Genomic DNA, 23655 nt, shown 5'->3' with positions numbered 1-23655 from the left:
GAGGCCACTGTGGTCATTGGGACCTTCAAAGCAGCAGAAATGTTTCTGTACCCTTCCCCAGATTTGTGCCTCAAGACAATCCTGTTTCAGAGGTCTACAGTGAATTCCTTTGACTTCATGCTTGGTTTGTGCTCTGACATGAACTGTCAACTGTGGGACCTTATATGTATGTTGACAGGTGTGTGTTTATACAGATCATATCCAATTAAGCCGTACAAACATCTCAAGGATGATCAGTGGAAACAGGATGCACTTGAGTTCAATTTTGAGCTTCATTTACATTTCTTAGTTATTTTATTTTTAATAAATTTTCAAAAATCTTTAAAAAAAAAAGCTTTTTACATTGTCATTCTGGAGCATTGTGTGTAGAATTTTGAGGAAAAAATAAATGTCATTCATTTAAAAGTAATACAAACATAAAATGTGTGTGTGTGTATATATATATATATATGAGCTGTTATTTAATGTTACTAAATATAAAAACATATTTTGACTGTCCTGGTTGATTTGTGCATCATAAAAAGCAAGGTAGCTGAAGCATATGTTAAAAAAAATGCTACAGCAACAAACTTTTTGTTTGCATATAAATCACAGTCATTGGATCTCCATTATATAGTTTTGACCTTGTTTGGAGTATTTAGCTTATTTTTTTTTTTTTTTAACTCTAATTACATAGACCCACTGCCCAACCTTTTCCCCAATTTCCATCTTTTTCCCTCAGGTAACAGTGGTTTGTCTTTGTTCACACAAAAGCAAGTATTTTTTATAAAACTGATATTTGAACCTCTATTTCTGTGCAGCCCTTCCAATTCTTTGTTTGTGGACAAATTCAGGAGCTAAAATTTCTACGTGCATATGTTTTGGAAAGAGATACCACCTTTAATCAGAAAACTTTTATTTCACACTTAAAAATGATTTTCCTGATGTTACAAGTTTAAAAATGTCTTACTGTATAACCGAAGGACAGGAAACTGACATGCTATCTTTTTTAAATTAAATCTTCTTCCATGAAAAACAGAGCTATGAAGAACAACCATCCAAACAGATGAGATAGTTTTCAATGTATGATTTTTATTATGGTCATGCAAAAATCCAGCATCCAATTGAGACTCAGTCTACAGACATTTGTAGCCCCCTTAGTATGTGGTTACAATGCAATACATTTCAATACAAAGGGGTACATACAAGCTAAGGCTTTTTGCTAATCTTTTATGTGATAACACTTTATTTGGATACCTCAGACGGAGCTGTTTCATAACCTCGAGGATGCAAATAACATAGATTCCATTTCTTTTATCAAGTAAACAGTGAAATATTAGCAGAAAGTAGACATGCATATTTCTTCCATCTGTGAAACTGCCTATCACATTGCAGTTCAACCTTTCCAACATCTGCTGAGCACTTGAAGGATCTCTTTCTCTGTCAGCCCAAAATAAACAAAGTGAGAACCAAAGTATTTGAACTGTGGCATTAAAAGTTCTGTGCACGTATGCATTTGGAACCAAAATGATATGAAGTAAAGACTTGCAGAAAGCTGTGATTTATCCCTTTGTAGTCCATGAGAGTAATGAGATATTTGGTCAAAGGTTATATGCAAAACTGAAACCTGTTCAATACCCTGTTTTCTTCAAATGTATTAAGTGACATTATCAGGAATTTATTCACTTCAGAATGAAAAGTCCAAGATGGAAATTTCGGGCAGCTTTGTGCAAAGGTGACTTTTACTGCGGGACGTATTTAAGGTTTCTGAACAAACACGTTGGATTTAAAGTCTGTAGTGTGAGCTGCACTGTGCAGAGAAAGACGGCTATAATTACAACACGAAACGAGAATGTAACCATTAAAGCATGCAACCCTGACATTTGGCCTATCAAACATTTTTAATGCTTAAATTACACCAAAATGTATCAGAGTGGTGCACAAACGTCAGGCAAGCGCTCATAATAAGCACATATCCATCTGAGCAAATATTCATGTACGTGTAGCCCTGAAATTCAGGGTTTATTTTATTTTTGCATGCAAATAATTACCGTTATACTTCTGAGTCTGACGTCACAGAGGACTCTCTCTGCCTGCAAACTGCTACTTGCAGGAAACCGTTTTGTTTTTTTTTTTAAACTGATTAAAGCTACAGAGTGTAGAATTATTTAGCAGAAATGGAATATAGCATTCATAAGCATCAGATGCTTATGCTTAAGTGTATAATTATGAGTGGGTGTGTTTTCATAAGTTTAGAATAAGCCCTTCATATCTACATGGGAGCAGACACCCTCATGGAGACCCATAAGGAATGTATTTTCAGCTCGGCCGGAAGACTGAAGGAAAAAAGAAAGAAGAGTAATCGGTGGTTGCTCCCTTATATTCTGTCTGCTTGTTGCTAGTTTACGTTACTAAGTGTGAGATCCATCATTTTTATCAGATGACAGATCATACACATTGTGTCACACGAAAAAGCAATGGAGCATGAATCCCCGTCACCAAAGAAGCAAAATCATGACCAGCGACAGTAATCTGCAACCTCACCACTAGATGACACTAAATCCTGCACACTGTAGCTTTAAGAAAATAAGATACAAAAAGACTCAGAAATGTCTCCAGTGTTAGAATCTATGTAGCAAGTATTTAAATTGTAAACACTATAAGATTCGTAGTAATCCAAAAAAATGTTCATCTTGATCCAACTGTGCAAACACTTTGGTAAACTCACTGTTGTCTTTTCTCACTTCCCGTTCTCTTTTCATCCCTTTCAATGAGCTCACATCATGAAATATAATCACACAATCCTCTCAGAGCCATAAAAAATAAACGAATAAGGAAAACAAATCACAGATTCAGCACTTTCACAACGCGTGGTGGTGTAAAAACAGTGGAGCACAGTTTTCATCTCAGATATGTCACAGCACTCAAAGCACTCAAAGCAGGTGGTGGACACGTGGGGGGAGGCAGGGCTCACATACGAATAACAGTTCAAAAAAAATAAAAGACTAAAAAAAAAAAACTCAAGAGTGTGTGCCACCAGCATGAGACATGACAGAGAAGCACAGACGTTCACGAAATGGTGAAAGAACCAACAGATATGTTTCTTTTCTCTTCATTAAAGGGAAAATATTTGATCACGTGCTTGTGTGATGGTCTGAGTTGTGACAGTTTGTGATTGTGTGCGGGCTCAGTAGGATTGTGGCAGTGTGAGCCCACGCTCCTTTCAATGCCCAGTTTTCTTTTTCTTTTTTAAAAATCACTGCTAAAAAACAACAACAAAAAATCCATAAAACACCAAAACACCAACACTTAAACCAAAAATAGGCCAATCTTCATGAATTCCCAAAACCCTCTTGGGAAACCTTTCACTCTCCCCCACGTATCATTTTAAAACATGCTTATTTATTTTTATTTACTTATTTCATTTTCTTAAAGAGTCAGGACTTCACACTGAAGTACAGCAAGACGGACAACACACACGAGATTTAAGAACACAACTGGAACAAGAGAGACAGGCGTAACGCTGACGTTATCATCACGTGGAGCGGTGCGACCAAGACGGCGACCGAAGGTCACGTTAATAATAAAAAAAAAAAAACGTGGCGGGAGCTTGTAAGCATCAAGGTGGGATTTGGGAATGATGAAGGTATGAAAGACTCCTAAGCTGCAGAAAGGACACGGCAGCATCGAGTCTGAAAACAGTACAGGCCATTTATTAAAAAGAAAAAAACAAAAACTTATGCGCAAACACTAAACACACAAAGGAAAACGTTGGCTAAGTGTTAGTGCTTACAGGCAGAGCTCCAGATGATATCGACCAATATCGTCTCCTGGTGTTCAAAGCTAAACATTTTCTGCAATTTCTGCAACTTTAGGATGTGTCGCATCGATGTTTTGTCTTGAAGCTCAACCCGAACGGCAGCGGAGTGGCGTGCACGTGCGTTTGTACTTACAGGGAAAAAAACAAAACACGCACACGCTCGAGCAAAAGCACACACCACCAACACATCATCTCCTGTATAAATATCTATGTATACACATCTGTTAAATAAAGATCCACTTTTGTTTCAAAGGTTTTCTTTAGAGCACAATACTTTAAAATACATCATTCAGATGATTAAAAACAGTTTAATAACACCAGAATAATAAAAAAGACAAAAAATAAAGGTCCCTTCAGTGACATCTGACGACTCGTCCCCACTCTGTATGCACATTTTTAAGGAGTGCACTTCCTCATAAATGCATTAAAACTCCTTTTAAAAGTAAATTCTGCAGTTTCTCTGGAGACACAAAGAAAAACACTTTTTCTTTGCCCCTTCTCTGCATGTAATGTTCCCTTAGAATTTATTTTCTTGTTTTATATATATATATATATATATATATATATATATATATATATATATATATATATATATATATATATATATATATATTTATTTATTTATATATAATTTTTTTTTTTTTACATATTAATACTTTTCCAGACAGCGTACAAAACAAAGACGGCAGAATAAAGGCTGTGGGAGAGAAGGGCCAAGGCGTGGTCAGCCCAGTGTAGCCATCAGAAGCATGCACCATCTGCAGGAAGGGGCGGGGCTCCTGCACGCGGCCTGGCCCCCAATGTCGAGCGAGGGTTGGACTGGATCGGTGTCGCTCATTCATTCAGTCACACATTGACATATCCATCTGTTCTTATTGTGTTAATAATATATATTTTTTAAAATCGTGATGCATTTCCCCTCTTTTGTGTGTGTATTTTTTCTATTTTTTTCCACCTTTCCAAGCAGCCAGGATCCAGGCACCAATCCAACCATGGAGATTAAATGCTCCAAACAGCTTCAGAGTTCAGGCAAAGCTGAGGAAGTCAAGAACAAACAACAAACAGAAAGTAGCAGTTAGTGTGGTGGTTGTCTTTATGACATCATTTGTGCAGGAAGAGCCACGAGTCTGCAGTTTCCACTCCTGCAATTAAAATTTTCACTCATTTATTTTCTGCCGCTTTTCCGGTTCATGGTGGCAGCAGACTACGCAGCTCATCCCACACTTCCCTATCCTCGGCGAAGTACTCTAACTCTTCCTGGGGGATCCAGAGGAGTTTCCAAGACAGCTGGAAAATATAATCCCCCCAGTGTGTCCTGATTCTTCCCTGGGGCCTCCTCCCAGTTGGATGTGCCAGGAAGACCACCCTAGGGAGATGACCAGGTGGCATCATCACTAAATGCCCAAACCACCTAAGATGGCTTCTTTAAATGTGAAGAAACAGCAGCTCTACTCCCAAGTCCCTGGTGGAAGTTCAAAGTTCTCACCTGTCCCTGAGTGTAAGCCCAGATACCCAATGGAGGAATCTCATTTCCGCCCCGTGGACCTGGGAGCTTGTTTTCTCAGTTATTACCCAAAGTTCACAACCACAGGTGAGGACAGGACCATAAATCCACTGGGAAATTGAAAGTTTTGCCTTCTGGCTCAGCTCTTTCTTCACCATGGTGACCCAGGACAGCATCTCCCTGACCTCAGAACGATCTATCGATCTCCATCTTACTCCACTTACTAACAAGGCCTCAAAATACGTGGCCTCTTTCACTTGGGGCAAAAGCTCTCCTCTCACCCAGAGGGAACAAATGGCCCTTTTCCGACAAAGGACCATGGTGTCAGATTTGTAGGTGCTGATCCTCATCTCAGTCACTTTAGAGTCTGCCTCAAACCCGCTCAGGTTTGAGACAGGAGGTCACTGTCTGATGAAGCCAACAAAAATTGCATCTCTGATGCAATTCTGAGGTCACCAAACTGGACACCCTCCAATCCCCGAGCACGCCTTGAAGTCATGTCCTTGAAAATCACAAACAGCATTGACAGCCCTGGCAGAGTCCAACACCCACCGGCAACAGGTTTGATGAAATGCAGAGAATGCAGACACAGCACCTACCTCGGTTGTAAAGAGACTGAATCATACATTGCTGTGGACCACGTACCAAATATTATAGTAGCACCTCCTACAAAACACCTCGGGGTACCTGGTCGTACACCTTTTCCAAGTCTGCAAAACGCATGAAGACTGTTGCCGGGTAGATTATTCACTATAAATGTCAACAGTTCCTCGTGGAAAAGAGGCTTTAGTCATGTTATGCTACTTCTACTTACAGACTGCCAGCGTTTACGTTTTCATTCAGGGCCTCCAGTAAACTGAACCGACACCTCGGCCTCAGGTTTAAAACAAACATGGGATGAGTGCTGGGCGGGGACTCACTCAAATAAGCGGAAGAAGATCAGATAATAAAACTTTACTGCCTCAAGGCTTCTAGGAAAAGCTGCATAACATAAAACGCCCAGAAGATCCAAATAAGCCGTGCAAAGAGATTCAGCAGCCGAACATAAAACGGATACTGAAGACATCAGGTTGTGCTGTGACTTTACCTGCGCCTAGCTTCTTAGTTCACTGCAGGGGTGCAGCCGGTGCTCCTGAGCAGTGGAAGTGCACGTTGAGCCACTTGGCGTCGCGGCGATGCCACACGCGCGTCTCCTCCGACTGGCAGGACCTCGGTCGTCCTTGGCTGTCGATGTACTGCGTCAGGCGGATGTAGGCAATGCAGGCAGCATCCTCGCCGATCAGGTGTACATGGGGGTTGAGGATGGTGGTGTGCACGGGCTTGCTGTTCTTACTCAGCACTGTTTGGATGGAAATGTGACTTTAGATTGCGCAAATGTCAAAATGTAACACACATATTTGAACTGCATCACCTCTCAAAATGTGCTGGAGAAGATGCAAATTACACAAAGTTTTTGCACACAAATTAGCCCACTTGCATGAATGCACAATTTAAGTAGAGCACGGGTGTAATGACGCGATTAGGACCGAATCATCTCTGCCTTTTTCATCTCTCAGATTGCTCAGTAACTATCAAGCTTAAAAACTTAATGAGCTTTAATGACGCAAATCTATACCCTGGATACAAAAACTTGGGATATGGGTTCCATAGGAATCACCTTGTCTGCCTGTGCATGAATTTGTAAGCACAAGATTGGTGGATTTCAATGAAACACCACATAATAGTAGGACACTACATAAAGACGCGCAAGAAGGAAAATAATTCCAGACCAACATCCTGAAGCAGAGATGACTGGACTTTTGTTATTTTTTATAATACGTGATATTGGTCAATTACACTTCCAGGGGTTGACCAACCTATTAATTCAAGTGTTTTATCAGTAAAGATTTACAACCACCTACATATATATAATATATGCCAGCAGGTAATTTTTGTGAGCTTGAGCACAGATCTCTAGTTTAAACTAAACTCAACACCAAATGACTGCAGATTCCACAAGATAAGCTCCTGTCTGAGAACCAAACTATTATCAGACATTTATAAATGCACTTAGTGATGAACAACTTACAGTTCTCAAAGTAGAACTTGTGAAAATCCATTCCCTCCACCAGGTTCCCAAGAGCCTCTGGCTCAAAAGACGTCAGGCCGGGGTCACAGATTCTCCTGTCACAGACACAAGTTTGACTTTTGGTCCTAAATGATGTTCAACATGACGAGACTTTCACAGAGGCACGGCAAGTTGTTTACAGTCAAAGAATTTTTTTTTCCATGGAAGCTGGTGAGAGCATCAAACAATTAAAACACATTAAAGCAAATTGCTGCAAACGTACGTGTAAGCCTCAAAATCGCCGTTGTTGATGGCTTCGATCAGCTGCTCCGTCATCTTTATTATCTCTTGTTTACGAGCTGAAACACAATGACAATCACAAAGAGTCAAAAGTTATTTGAAGCTGCACGCCAAAAAGGAAAAACCTACTTCCTGTGCTTCTCCTGTTGATACTCCACAATATGGCACTCACAATAAGTGCTTGAAGATGAAAACTTGAGATTGTCCTGAGGGACATCTGTGCAGACAGCTTTCACTCAATCCATAACAACAAAACCCACTGCAAGATCCTCCACACGTTATGCAAAAAACAGCTCACACAGAGGCAGACGCTAAAGATTTACATGATGCTCTCTGATAAGATCTCAGAGACTTTTCTTTTTTCTCCCCACCTCTAAAGTCATCTAGAGCTTTCTGCCAACAAGAGGCATGAAGCCCTGCAAGGAAAGTAGAATTCTAGAAAGGAGGAAGCTTTTGGGCACACTGCACACTTCTGGCACTTACTCTGCTGAGCATTGTTGCTGCCTGTTGGGACAGACAAGGTGGACTCTGGTTCAAGGCTGGAGCTCTGAGCCGGATCGGGCTGAACTACAGGGGCAATGATGCTGCAAGCAGGCTCTTGCACGGGAGCAGCTGCAGGCAGGCACAGTCATGTCATCGCAATAAAACAAAATTCTGTTTGCTCAAAACATCAACGTGCATATGTGCAGCCTGCAGTGAGGTCTGAGGGCCAGCAGATGGCAGCAAAAGAGGAGAGGAACAGTAAGGTGCTAATAGCAGTCCATGGAACAAACAGGTTTTAGGTGCCAATAAGGGGACCTAAACAACACTTGCAATCCAGTCTCTACTGAGACTGGATTGCAAGTGTTGTTTAGTCCCCCAACATTGGCTTGGGGCTCATGGAGCATAGGGTTTGAGTGCCAAAGAACAAAAGGACACAGCACTCAGATGGAGGATTAAACAGCTGGTGACTTACAGGCTGTTGGGAGGAGAGGAGACGGGACCCGGATCTGTTCTTCAGCGGCACCGAACTGGGTTAAAGTTGGACTGTCTGCACCAGCACCCTCACAGGTAGCTACTGCCACCATCAACACAACATACGTAGCACACAATTTTTTCTAAAACAGCTAAATCTTAGCTGAAGTTTTCAAACTGCAAGTCTTGTCTCCCTTAAAGTAACAATTTCTCACTTTGGCATCACTGTGAAAACAGGAAATTTTAAAATGATTAAAAATGTGTAAATAAGTTTCCACAGACTAATGGATGGATTGGTGCATCATTACCTGTTGCATACAGCATGCATGTTAAAAGAAGGCATGCAGAGGTGGATAAACAATAATAATAATAATTCGTAATTCATTTTATTGTGTAAAATATTTGTATACATGATTGTATATAAAGACACATCATAACATAACAATAAAAACAGCTATTAACAATTTTAAAATCTGTTGGCATTCATTATACTGTAACACAAATCATAATTTGCTTTAAAAATATCTATACTCGAGGATAAGACCACTTCAGGTGGCAAACTGTTCCAAATCTTTACTGCTTGGTTACTAAAGAAATTTTTCCTCACATTCAATCTAGATCTGTTAACTTCCAAGCACAATTCATGGCCTCTAAGGCCAGTATGCCTTCTCATTTTGAAAAATACAGTGGGGTCAACATTCTCAAAGCCATGCAAAATTTTATATATTTCAATCAAATCACCTCGGGTTCATCTGTCTTCAAGACTTGTGAGACCCAGTTGCAAGATCCTATCCTCATAAGGCAAATTTTTAAATTCTGGAACCAAATTAGTGGCCTTTCTCTGTACTTTCTCTAAAATATTTTTGTCTTTCTGCAAATATGGTGACCATGCCTGCACACAATATTCAAGGTGAGGAAGAATGAACGTTTTATACAAAAGAAGAAGGAAGTCTCTGTCAATAAACAAAAAGGCCCTTTTTATCATCCCAAAAATTCTACTGGCCTTAGCTGCCGAAAGAGCGATGTGACGGGAAAAGGATAGGTCCTTAGAAATCAACACTCCTAGGTCTCTTTCTTCTGAAACTACTTCTAATTGTTTTTCATTCGTAAAATAATCGTAACATGGATTTTTTTCTACCAATGTGGAGAAGTCTGCATTTTCCTTCATTAAACCCAAGCAGCCATTCTTCAGACCAAGCCATGAGACTGTCTATGCCTGACTGGAGGTCTTCTCCATCAGCTAAAGAAAGGATAGGGTGATACACCTTCTTGTCATCGGTGAAGATTTTATAATTTGACTTTATTGCACATGGCAAATCGTTAATCGCAAGAACAGTATCAGCACTATGACCAATCCCTGGGGGACGCCACTGGTGACCTTCATCCAAGAGGACGTCACACCATTCATACAAACTCTCTGTTCCCTGTCGCTTATGAAATTTTCTATCCAATTACAAAGTCTTCTTTCTATACTGTACTTTCGGAATTTGTAAATTAATCTGGCACTCAGCACAGAGTCAAATGCTTTTCGAAAATCGAGATACAGGGTGTTGAAGGGTAAGCCCTCGTCATACATTTGTGTCCATTCTTCAAGAGTAACAAGTAAATTGGTGAGACAGGATCGGCTCCTTTGAAAACCATGCTGATCGTTCGAGGGCACTTTTTCTGTAAAGATTACAAGCTTATCTTGAATGATTTTTTCACATAATTTGCAAACCTGTGATGTCACACTCACAGGCCTGTAATTGCCTGTGACGGTCTTTTCACCTTTCCTGAAAATTGGGGTCACATTAGCCCGCTTCCAAGTATCAGGGAGTCTACAGTGATCAAGAGATTGTCTAAGAATGCAAAATAAGGGTAAATAGATCGTCTCAGCTGACTTTTTGAGAACTCGAGGATGTATTTCGTCTGGACCCATCGACTTATTAGGGTTCATCTGAAGCAACAACCTTTTCACGTCTTCAGGTAAGAAAAATATGTCATCTAAAACATGATATTCAACAATTTGACCGTAAAAATTAAAGGGATCACATACTGTTTCGCAGTAAATACATTTCATAAAGTCATTAAACCAGATCAGGCTTTTGTCTTCTTCATTCACAAAGACCGACTGGGAAAAAACGATTTAGCTCAACAGCAATTTCTTCGTCGTCAATAAACATGCCATTTTCATTTTTCAGTTTTTCGATAGTAAACCTGTTTTTAGTCCTATTATTTACATACATGTAAAAAGACTTGGGGTTCTTTTTGACCCGTTCACAGAGATTTATTTCAAACTCTCTTTTTGCTGCCCTGTTTTTTTTGTTGGCAGCATTTCTTGCCTTAACATACTCTTGGTATCTAGCGTAAGATTTTGTTTCCTGATATAGGACGCAGGACTGTTACAAATTCCCTAAATAATCAGAGAATTCCAAAAATTTTCAACTTGCAAACAGAAAAAAAGTAAAATATTTTGAGAAAGAACTTTTAATATTGGTTGTTTTACAATTATAAAATGTGCATGAGCACACAGCATGCACGTTAAAACAACAGGGTTTTCATAAAGCTGGTACTGGTGCCAGAGAGTAAGCTCATTGTAAACTCGTAAACGGCTACATGCAAGTGGGCAAAGAAAATTTTGAAATGTTCAAAATCTCTGGCATGCATTCATTTTGTGAACTACACGTGAACATTTAGCAAAATATTCAAAAACACTATGACGCGCATCACAGCGCAGCTCATCTGAATGATTATGACGAGATGTTAAAGCTATGATAATTGATATAATTTTACAGATACTCATAAGAAGGAATGAAAATGCAACTGTTGTACCAAGCCATTACAATATAAATATTCTAAAATATTTGTATTTTACAATATTTGTCATGAAGTGCACGAGAACAGCTGCAACTGTAGAAAATTCCTGTGTTTCCGGGAGCGATTGATTAGAGGTGGTTTCATCAGCCAAGTTCCGAGAGCAAATGATTAATCTGCTACAAAGCAATTATTTTATATAACGCAGCGTCCAGCGGGACAAAGCGGGTCACAATAGCACAACAAATTGCATGGAAGTGTGGGGGTTAAATGCATGGAAGTGTCAAGGTGCCTTAAGAATAAGATGCTGGACAAACATGCTCTTTTATGTGCTGCGGTCGGCAACCTCTCAGAAGCCTCATCCATGAGCATTATCACTTTGTGGAAGACAACAACAGGAACTACTTCACAGTGCGACACGTTGATCTTATAAATCAGTGTGAAAACATGTACTCAGTCCTTGATGCCTTTCCTTTGGGCACTTCCAGGAGTTCAGGGTGTTTGAGAGTAAACTAAAGGAAGACCCACATTTGTATCCATGTCTGTGATCATATCCTCAAGAGATCTTGGTCTAATGTCAGCAAATCTACAGAAAGCTGCTTTAAGTAACTAGATTAACTATTTTTTTGGAAAGCTGCAGATCTTTTTGGCCTAGCTCATTCCCCTGCAGGCCTTCAGGTTCATCCCTGGGCTAAAGACTAATAATTAAAAGCTTAAGTGATGTGTGACAGGAAAGCCAAGCAGACAGAAGCCCAGGTGCCCTCATATGGGAAGTAATGGTGAACCAATGAAATGAATGGTTCACTACTTGTACTTTAAGCAACCTGAATCTGATAAAATATACAATTATTGGCAGCCTACACTAATATTTGATTGCAGAATCTTTGACAACTATAACAGTCCTTTGAATATTTCTTGTAGCCATCTATAAGTTTCCTGAACATGTCTGATGGTAGTTTTTGACACTCTTTGAGTGCTACACATTCAAGCTCTTTTAACCCTCAAGCAACCAATCTATTTTAGCGACTAATATGACCGAGTGGGGTTATTTATGACCCCACTCGGTCATATTAGTATTTAGTCATATTGGGCTATTAGTAAAAAAAGTAGAAAAGGGGGTGTTCACAATAATAGTAGCATCTGCTGTTGACACTACAAACTCAAAACTATTATATTCAAACTGCTTTTTTTTTTTAGCAATCCTGTGAATCACTAAACTAGTATTTAGTTGTATAACCACAGTTTTTCATGATTTCTTCACATCTGTGAGGCATTAATTTTGTTGGTTTGGAACCAAGATTTTGCTCGTTTACTAGTGTGCTTGGGGTCATTGTCTTGTTGAAACACCCATTTCAAGGGCATGTCCTCTTCAGCATAAGGCAACATGATCTCTTCAAATATTTTGACATATCCAAACTGATCCATGATACCTGGTATGCGATATATAGGCCCAACACCATAGTAGGAGAAACATGCCCATCATGATGCTTGTACCACCATGCTTCACTGTCTTCACTGTGAACTGTGGCTTGAATTCAGAGTTTGGGGGTCGTCTCACAAACTGTCTGCGGCCCTTGGACCCAAAAAGAACAATTTTACTCTCATCAGTCCATAAAATATTCCTCCACTTCTCTTTAGAATCAGAATCAGAATCAGAAGAAGTTTATTGCCATTGCCAATGAACAGGATTCACAGACTAGGAATTTGCTTCGATATAATGGTGCAACATTAAACAGAGAGCAATATAAAATGCTAAGATAAAATATACAATATGTGCCAAAATAAGACAAAATATAAGATAAAAAATGACATATGAAATATGAAAGGCTGTGTGCAACAGAAAAACAGAAAGAAAGAGGAACAGAAAAAAAACAGTGCAGTGGGAGGAGCGCAATTAAAACCAAAGTACATTGTCTAAAGTGACCCGTGATAAAATGATAAAGTGACAGAGTTAAGGTTAAGGTCACTGAGTTATGAGGAGTTCATAAGACTAACGGCAGAGGGGAAGAAGCTGTTCTTATGGTGGGAGGTTCTGGTCCGGATGGACCGTAGCCTCCTGCCCGAGGGGAGTGGTTTGAATAGACTGTGTGCAGGGTGAGAAGGGTCAGCTGTGATCCGACCTGCTCGGCCCAGAGTCCTGGAGACGTGCAGGTCATGGAGAGATGGAAGGCTACAGCCGATCACCTTCTCAGCAGAGGCCACAATGCGCTGCAGACTGTGTCTGTCCCTGGCTGTGGCCCCGGTGTACCACACCGTGATGGAGGAGCAGAGGATGGACTCGATGATGGCCGTGTAGAACTGCACCATCAGCTGGACAGGCAGCTTGGCCTTCTTCAGCTGCCGTAGGAAGTACATCCTCTGCTGGGCCTTCTTGATGAGGGAGCTGATGGTTGACTCCCACTTGAGGTCCTGGGTGATGGTGGTGCCAAGGAAGCTGTGACAGTCCACAGTGGTGATGGGGCTGTTGGTGAGGGCGAGGGGGGGCGGGGGGGCTGTGGCTTTCCTGAAGTCCACGATCATCTCCACTGTTTTCTGGGCGTTGAGCTCCAAGTTGTTGCTGCTACACCAGGTCACCAGCCGGTCCACCTCCCTCCTGTAGGCAGACTCATCCCCATCCGAAATGAGTCCGATGAAGGTGGTGTCATCCGCAAACTTGATGAGCTTTACGGAGTCGTGGCTGGAGGTGCAGCAGTTAGTGTACAGGGAGAAGAGCAGAGGGGAAAGGACACAGCCCTGTGGAGATCCTGTGCTGAGAGCCCGAGTGTTCGAGACATTCTTTCCCAGCCTCACATGCTGACTCCGGTCCATCAGGAAGTCTGTGATCCACCTGCAGGTGGAGTCGGGCACGTGGAGCAGAGAAAGCTTGTCCTGGAGCAAAGCCGGAAGGATGGTGTTGAATGCAGAGCTGAAGTCCACAAACAGGATCCTAGCGTAGGTTCCTGGGGAGTCCAGGTGCTGCAGGATGGAGTGCAGAGCCAGGTTTATGGCGTCATCTACAGACCTGTTGGCTCTGTAGGCAAACTGCAGGGGGTCCAGGAGGGGTTCGGTGATGGACTTCAGGTGGGATAAAACCAGGCGTTCGAAGGTCTTCATGACTACAGATGTGAGAGCCACAGGCCTGTAGTCATTAAGTCCAGTGATGCATGGTTTCTTGGGGACTGGAACTATAATGGAGGACTTGAAGCAGACTGGAACATGGCATGACTCCAGGGAGGTGTTGAAGATCCCCGTGAAGACCGGGGCCAGCTCATCAGCACAGTGTCTCAGGGTGGCAGGAGAGACACAGTCTAGGCCCGGGGCCTTACGTGGATTCAACCTTTTGAAGTGTCTTCTCACGTCCTCCTCTTGGACGGAGAGGGCAACGGGGGGAGGGCAGCGGTGAGAGGGGGGAGGTCCAGGGTGTTTGAATATCCAGTTGTGTGGGGGGTGGGAAGGTGTGAGTCCTTGTCTTCAAAGCGTGAATAGAAGACATTCAGGTCGTTGGCCAGCTTCAGGTCGTCAATAGAACGAGGTGCTTTGGGCTTGTAGTTGGTGATCTCTTTCAACCCCCTCCACACAGAGGCTGAGTCGTTGGCAGAGAACCTTTGCTGCAGACGTGAACTGTACATGGATTTAGCCTTTGCCACCTCCTTGCTAAATCTGTACTTTGCACCTCTATAGCTGTCTCTGTCTCCTTCAGGAGACAGAGGCCAGTTAGGACAATTGATGTGTTTTTTGGCAAATTGTAACCTCTTCTGCACGTCTTTTATTTAACAGAGGGACTTTGCGGGGGATTCTTGCAAATAAATTAGCTTCACACAGGTGTCTTCTAACTGTCACAGCACTTACAGGTACCTCCAGACTGTTTTTGATCATCCTGTAGCTGATCAATGGGTGAGCCTTTGCCATTCTGGTTATTCTTCTATCCATTTTGATGGTTGTTTTCCGTTTTCTTCCACGCGTCTTTTTTTTTGTTGTCCATTTTAAAGCATTGGAGATCATTGTAGATGAACAGCCTATAATTTTTTGCACCTGCGTATAAGTTTCCCCCTCTCCAATCAACTTTTTAATCAAACTATGCTGTTCTTCTGAACAATGTCTTGAATGTCCCATTTTCCTTAGGCTTTCAAAGAGAAAAGTATGTTCAACAGGTGCTGGCTTCATCCTTACATAGGGGACACCTGATTCACACCTGTTTGTTCCACAAAACTGACAAACTCACTGACTGAATGCCACACTACTATTATTGTGAACACCCCCTTTTCTACTTTTTTTTTTTTTTTACTAATAGCCCAATTTCATAGCCTTAAGAGTGTGCATATCATGAATGCTTGGTCTTGTTGGATTTGTGAGAATCTACTGGTACATTGTTTCCCATGTAACAATAAGAAATATACTCAAAACCTGGATTAATCTTTTTAGTCACATAGCACTACTATTATTCTGAACACTACTGTACTTGGCAAGCGGATTGTCCGATCCTTACAAAATTTTATGAACAAATGCAGGACAAATAGATTGACAAACTCATGGTAGGAAACTTTTTTTTTATTAAAATGAGAAAAATTAAAATTAGAAAAATGGTGCACAAAATGGTGATAGTTATTAACATGGTGGTGGGAGGGTGTTAATAACTATCACTGCATCACTCAGTCAGGATTCATTTCTTAAAAAACTGTCCATTCTTTGCTTTACAAGCACTCATTTGTACTGTTGGACATGTGTTGAGAGTCATTTTCCTGTTGAAACACTCAAGACCTTCACCTCAAATATCAAATTCTACCACTGGGCAATGCATTTTACTCTAAAATGCTTTGGTAATCTTCTGATTTCATTATTCCTATGATGCAATCAAAGTCCTTGAACAAGACACTTCATCTGCATTGTCTCAGTCCATCCAGCTGTAAATGGATACGAGCTATGACTGTAACCAGTGATGGACTGGTTACAGTCAATGCTCAGTCACAGTCCCATCCAGGTGGCAGGAGTTGTAGCCTGTCATCCAGTTCACACCGGTCCAATGGGCTTGTTTGTATAGGGATCTCATGACAACTGCTCAGCCATGCACTCTGAATAAAGAATCACATCATCTGCATAAAGAAACAATGTAACTCTAAGGCCACTTAACAGATTCTGCTAATAAAAATCATAAGCATAATCAGGGATAATTAACAACCTCACAGCCTGACATCCACCGGTACCAGGTAGTATTATGTACTGACCTGACAATGTCACAAAAATCACAAACATGATAAACGTGTTTTGCTTCAGATTTTCATTTTTCTTCCCTAAAAATTGATGGAATCGTGTATGATTCCCCTCCAGGCATTAAAACAGTAATACTGAACAAACATAAGCATGCAGAAGAGATAAAAAAGTTGGACAAGTACCTTTCCTACCTTTCATGTCCTCCTCTTCTGTGTTATTACAGCTTTCTGTGGAACCCTGCCAAAACAAAAGGGTTGAAATAAAGACAGAGAGGGAAAGAGAAGAATGGATGGAAAGAGGGAGACATAAAAGGATAAAAAGAGAAATGACAAAATTTCTTTGAAATCATCAAGTGAGGTGGAGCTGGAAGACTTTTGGGACACTGGGACAGATGGACAACTCCCTCCCAGGAGCACAAACCAGCCAGAACATCAGTGAGGGGAAGCGCATATCAAAGCAAAGTGTGTGAGCAGCTTCTAGGGTGGAAAAGTTCATGTGCACAGGGTAAGTGCAAGTTAGTGTGTAACTTCCTCCTGAGAGGATGCCAGTGTGAAGGAAACTGTGCAACACAATTTGCATGTGAATTATTCAGTGATACACATCTTTGGCAAGCTTGTGCATTAAACTGGCACTGAAAGCAGTGTGGCAGTTGGGTGATAATTAAGTCAAAATGAACAGTGTTAAAGATGCTGCGTGATATGGTGCACCATTCTGCTGGCTAATGCAGCCACAGCCAAAGTGAGCCGATTTTAGGAGTTCAAAGAAAATTAGTCTGATGCAAAATCCCTTCTGGGGATCAGGAGGGGAAATAAAAACATGCACAGAGCTCATATTAGATCCACAAAAAGGTGACGACTCAGATGAAAGACTAAAGAAAAATCGGAAACCATGACTGGATAAATATGAGTACCCATGTTACCATACAGTTAAAGATAGGGAGTGATCCTTCTCCACTCGAGGCATACTAAGGTCACATTCGCACCCTCTTCTAGTCTTGGAGGAGCTGCAGGCTTGAGGTGGACAATAACAGTAGGTGGTTGATTTGGGCGATATAACTTAAAAATAAAATTATGGGTGACGGTATTATATCAGGCAGCACGGTGGATTAATGGTTAGCCCTGTTGCCTCACGGTGAGAAGGTGCTGGGATCGCTTCTCACCTGGTTCGTTCTGTGTGGAGTTTGCATATTTTCCCGTGTTTGCATGGATTCCCTCTGGGTGCTTTGACTTCCTCTCACTTCCAAAGACAGATGCTGTTGATGCAAGTGTCAATGTGTTTGTCTGTCTACATGTGGCCCTGCTACAGACTGACGTTCCGTCCAGGGTGTACCCCACATCACGTCCTGTAACTGCTGGGACAGGCTGCAACACCCCCATGACCCTTAACTGGAGTAATCGGGTGTAGAAAATTAATTAACGGTATTACTGGTTCTGCACTATATGTCCCCTTTTAATAATTCTTATTTGAGGAAGAACTGTACCTGGACTATTTTTATTTTCAAACTTGCTCCTTCAAAGTTAAAATTTGGATTAAAATATTCACAAATCAAACATTTTTTATACCGTTTTAATTGTTCTCCAAATCCATTGCTATTTTAATGATCATTAAGGCTTAAACAGAGCAGTGAAAAAGTCCGCTGGCTTACACAAAAGCATCACAGTGTAAACAGTATTTCTATGACTGCTATTTCTTCATGTGAACAGGACTTTATATACTACATTGTTACATGCATTAGAAAAATATTTAACAGATGCTCTGACACATGTGCAGCTCTAAGGTATGGGAGGCGGGGGTACCATCACAGCCTGTCTGCTGCAGTGTTGAATAGAGCTTCAGATGCACCTAAATTATTATTGATTTCAAAATTAATGGATATTTGCTGTTATCTTTAGTTTTCTGATGTTTTACGGACGCTGTACCGGACTGATATGATAAAGAAAAAGCTGAACGAAAAGGCAAGCCTCTCAATTTACAAGTCGATTTACACTCCTATTCTCACCTATGGTCATGAATTTTGTGTAATGACAGAAAGAAAAAAGCCACAGATACAAGCTCCGGAAACGAGATTCCTCTGTGGGGTATCTGGGTTTACACTCCTGGACAGGGTAAGAAGCTCACCTGTCCGGGTGGGACGCTGAGTAGAGCTGCTACTTCTTTGCATCGAAAGGATCCAGCTGAGGTGGTTCACTTAACTCGTAAGGATGTCCATTGGTCGTCTCCCAAGAGAGTTCTACCAGGCATGTCCAACTGGGAAGAGGCCCTGGGGAAGACCCAAGACACACTGGAGGGATTATATTTCCCAGCTGGTTTGGGAACGCCTTGGGATCTCACGGGAAGAGTTAGAGGACTTGCCTGAGGATAGGCAAGTGTGGGATGAACTACTTATTCTGTTGCTACCACAACTTGGACTCAGATAAACATCAGAAAATGAATGAATGAATGAACTATATCCATACTGTGGTGCACTATCACACTATTGCTGAGTATGCCACGGGTGCACTGCCCACCACTACTGTGTGGGATTTTCCTTTAATGCATCACCATCTGTAGCTGTCACACTTGTTTTAACAGCAACGTGCAGAATCCGTGGAGAAATCCTCCACGACTCACTCAACAGTGTTAGTAATGGCTGTTGCTAGTGGTGGCAAAAGAAGCGCCTTACCTTCGTGCCGTCAGCTGGGTTGTGTACGACAGTTGTCTGGGCTTCCTGGGGGAGGTAGGAGACACTTTAACATGCAGGGACGGGATGAGATAGGGACACCATGGGAGATGCCAGGGAATACAAGTGTATTCCATGACTAAACACAAATGTATGCACACCAAAACAAACAAACAAACAAAAAAAGCACAGGATCTGCTGTACAGAGGCTATGAAGGATTTAGGTGATCATACAGATGACGCCCCGAGTGAATCCAGTAGCAGCTGCATTGTGGCTTCAGATTCAGAAATTCAAAATGTGTGAAAACAGCAATGAACTCTCAGGAGAGCCACACAGATATTCACCAGCGGGGTCTTGACTGAGGACGACGGTTCTTTGAGGGTCTGTCCAGTATGTGTGTGTTCTGTCCAGTCTCACGTTTTTTGTTTTTTTAATGCTCCTGTCACCAAATGTGTCACATTTTCGTGACGTAATGTTTTATTTTTATTTTAGTATTTCTAACCCTACCCTTTCCACCTAACCATAACCCTCACAGACCCACAACCACATCACTCCGCATTTTGTGATACCATCACAAAATGAATTCGTAATACCGTTATGAAAATGTGGCGCATTTTGTGATGGTATCACGAACTGTTTGTGATCTGCTGCATTCACTTCATATGAACAATACTGTATTTGTCCGTGTTTAAAGTCACATCGAAGCTCAAGCACGAGCACGGAGACACACACAGATTACACACCATCTAATTAAAGTTCAGATGGACATGCCCTCAAATGCACTTGTGCAATGCCCATTAGGCTGTGCATGACAGAGCATCATGACAGAGCAAAAAGTGATTTGAGGAGGAAATTTGCATTATTTCAATCACATAACCACATCTGCAGTAGACTGCCTTTAATAATCCGTGTGTAATTTTTTAACAAGAGAATTCACCTTCTTGTGAAGTTATGTTCTTACAGCATATGATGTGAATGCAGCATCAGATATGGTGTGTTTGAGGAGATTTTGTCTGTGCGGATATCTCTGCACTCCCCATCCTCAACCGTGACCCCGCCACGGAAACAATCAGCACAAAGCAAACAGGAATTATGAAGTACTGAGTCATAAAGCAATTCTCCTCAAAGCACCCTCATCTTTCACCTTTAGTTAGACAGACACTCTGCTCTGCTCTGATCTGATGGATGCCAACATTGGAGCATGTAGCCCCTTCACTGACACGAGATTAATAGGAGTTCACACTGAACACGTTTGAATGCAATCCTCGTGGCTTTTATTTTCGTCGAGATTCTTTATCCACTTTTGGACACCTTGGTTAGTTTGCCATGTGCTTAAATTTAGTGGTATGCATTCAGCTTTGACAAAATACATCAATACAAAAAAGGCCACCATGAATAAAGACAACCAGATGAATTATGAAATCACTGAAAAGGATAATTCAATATTATATGATAGTATACAACAAGATGCTCTGATAAATGGACATGATGAATGCAGTGATGGAATTCTGCTTTGTTTATCTGTGATTCTTCCGCACAGTCTTCATATCATGTGATTGTATGATTATGTTTATACCAAACAAAGAACGTGTTTACGTTATGATTTTCTTTTTCAAAAATATATTATTTGCTCTCAGCTGAACTGCCAGAGTGATGTTACTGAGCAGCTAGATCTCAAATCACAAAACAAGTATAGCTATGTAGAGCAGTATTCTAAAGTCTACTTAGTATCACATCTAGATAGATCAAAATATTATTATCCTGTGCATTGGTGAAGCAGGGTATTGTAATCTGTCCTGTGTGTCTGTGTCTATGAACAAATAATAATAATAATAATAATAATAATAAAAATTTGGGCAGACAGTTCGAGATGATAAACTTTTGGAGAGGATCAGACAAACATCAAGGTTCAGGTCAACAAAAACAGTGCAAAAAACACATTTTCTGCTATATCTCCACAACTTGTAGGGCTAGAGAGATGATCTGAAGTGCATATTGATCAGTAAAATATTTGTGATTGATTAGTAACATGAGCTATTGGACAAGGATATATCCCTGTTTCCATCAGTCCTCTGATGCCTCATTATTTCTGCTTTATAATCACTGAAAAGTATTATTGCAATAACTGGTCAGGGGATACTTTTGGCATCACTTTATGTGGTTTAAATAAGAAAGAAAATTGCTCAACCCTCATAGTAACATTGCATAATGCATATAAACCAGTTATAAATATGATAACACAAAGCATGATAGTCCGTTATGACCCATCTGTTTGTCATCCATTCCAGCTTATGTTTTATCCAGAAATCCTCATTAATGATATTTAGCAAAAAGAATAGCAATTTGTTTAAAAAAAAAAATTTTTTTTTGATGTGCTATGACTTCACCCTTTGAGCTTTCAAGCTCTACTCTCCACAAAATTGCAATAACCCTGTGCTACTTCAAAGCTCAGGTGACAGTCATTCACGCTAAGCAGAACTTGATTCAAGTGTCTGCTGATGTACCACAAAATGAAAGTCATTTGTCTACCTGTCAGCGTAACACACTGTGTAAAATCTATATACGAGTTAATCTACAGGATGCTGGGTAAAACATGAGCCAAGGAGAAGCAGCAGAAGCCACAAACCAATAGTTTTAATTAACAGTCATCATGAGCGCCGCCAACATCAAAGTTTGTGTTCCAAACAGGAGCAAAGACATATCATAAGGAGGAAGGAAGAGAGAAGGAGACAGACTGCAGAAAAGTGGGAATTCTCTTAATAAAGAATGTGACAGGAAGATGGAGATGATGTAAACGTTTCAATGATCAAAGTGAAAGAAATAGTGGCTTAAAAAGCAACGTGAGAGGAAGCAAACAGAAAGGAGGTACCGTTGGTGCTGAAGATGACATGCTGCTGTCTTTGGTGCTGCTGTTTACTACACTGTTTTTACTGCTGTTTCCCTGCGACTGGAGCAAAGAAGCACAACACAAAATGACTTTCACTGCTCTGCTAAACCAACACAGCTCTGGGATTTTAATCTTAAACTGCACACTCTGGGATCAGTATGCAGGTACAGGCCTGCACACCTACAGAGGTTTACCTCCATATTACTGCACGCTAGCCCTGTCTTTTCTTGTCTTCATAACTTCCTAATGTTAAATCCACTAAGTAATATATTCTTTTGATTGCTGTGATTTGAGAGATCGCAGAGTTCAAGTCCCACAGGTGTTGTTGACTACGTCTGCAGTCACTGCACAATAAAACAAAACAACGACTGACACCACATGCATTTTAAAACAATGAATGTCTTTCCAGTTTGGAAGTATTTTGTCAGCACTTTAGAAAATAAGAGCTGAGGTTTGCATGTAAAACAGCACCATATCGAGGAGTACTCCACTGTCTGACTGACCTCTTTTTTTCTTCTACCCACTGCCAGATTATGTTTCATAAATGGTTCAGAAAATAAAGCGTATGATAACACTGATTACCAGTCCGGGTCTGTGCATACAGTGAAAGACTTTGATGAAAGGCTTTGTTTTTTAAAATATGAACAAAAGCCTGTATTCATGTGGTTATTTCCCACATTTAACTCGTGCAAAGTGTGATGATGATGCAGGAGAAAATGTTTAACACACATACCCATTTAATGTAACTACACCAACTATTCTTTACGGTTTAACACCCTTTGAATTTTTAAGCACAATCTAACGTTAGCTTCATATTAAATGACAAAATACTATGGTGTTCGATTAGAGGCCACAACACTTCCAAATACAACAAACACCTGCATCAATTCCAGCAACAGGTAGTTGCATCAGCAAATGTCTTGAAAAATGAGAAAATGTATTTAACATGCAACACATGGAACAATTTGATAGTTTGTCTTCTGCAAATTCACACAAATGCAAAAACGCAACTGTTTTGCAAATGTTCACAACACGGTTTACTGCTGGAGGGCTTTAATGACTTCCACTCTTCAGTGGATTGCAAATAAAATAATAAAACATGAAAACATGGCTTGTTTAAGTAAAAAAACATCAATAACAGAAATAAACTTTCTCAGCTCTGCAGACAGGTATTGATAACAGACCTCCAATTGTTGTTGCATGTGCTGCAGATGGCATTTGTTTGTCTTCTCTACAACTGCAAGTGTTTTCTCAATTTGGAGGACATTTTTCTGATGCAACTGTTCTGATGCAGGCATTTTTTGTTTCTGTATTTGTTAGTGCTGTGGCCTCTATTGCCCACCATGTCATGCACATTTGTGTGTGCGTGAAAGAAGAAATTGCAATTATAAGGTGTGGAAAAATGATAAAGATGTGGTCTATTTTTGTTGCAGGAATTTGGGCTTTGAAGTGAAAATGAGACGGCTAACAATGAATATTAAATGGCACATATAAGATACATTTCGTTACATCTAATATACACAC

The 23655-nt window shown here is 40.8% G+C and overlaps 1 protein-coding gene and 1 long non-coding RNA gene across 2 annotated transcripts in view; one reads left to right on the top strand and one right to left on the bottom strand.

Moving 5' to 3' along the window:
* The first annotated feature begins 2147 nt into the window (after nt 1–2147).
* On the top strand, nt 2148–22950 carry LOC117523330. The gene is made up of 3 exons (XR_004564479.1): nt 2148–2647; nt 12937–12945; nt 22940–22950. It is a non-coding gene; the product is annotated as an uncharacterized LOC117523330 (long non-coding RNA).
* Nucleotides 4431–23655, bottom strand: part of LOC117523329 (calcium/calmodulin-dependent protein kinase type II subunit gamma-like) — a 212723-nt gene continuing 193498 nt past the window's right edge. The window contains exons 15-22 of the mRNA XM_034184812.1: nt 22114–22191; nt 19247–19291; nt 16776–16821; nt 8134–8262; nt 7634–7709; nt 7372–7466; nt 6391–6642; nt 4431–4834 (exon numbers count right to left, since the gene is read on the bottom strand). Of these exons, the coding sequence (XP_034040703.1) occupies nt 6410–6642; nt 7372–7466; nt 7634–7709; nt 8134–8262; nt 16776–16821; nt 19247–19291; nt 22114–22191 (702 nt within the window). The 3' untranslated portion in view covers nt 4431–4834; nt 6391–6409. The remainder of the gene's footprint in view (nt 4835–6390; nt 6643–7371; nt 7467–7633; nt 7710–8133; nt 8263–16775; nt 16822–19246; nt 19292–22113; nt 22192–23655) is intronic.

This window comes from Thalassophryne amazonica, chromosome 13 (genome assembly GCF_902500255.1).
Source record: "Thalassophryne amazonica chromosome 13, fThaAma1.1, whole genome shotgun sequence".
NCBI lineage: Eukaryota > Metazoa > Chordata > Actinopteri > Batrachoidiformes > Batrachoididae > Thalassophryne > Thalassophryne amazonica.
The sequence above is the reverse complement of the archived record's forward strand: the minus strand, read 5'-3'. Positions and strand labels throughout refer to the sequence as shown.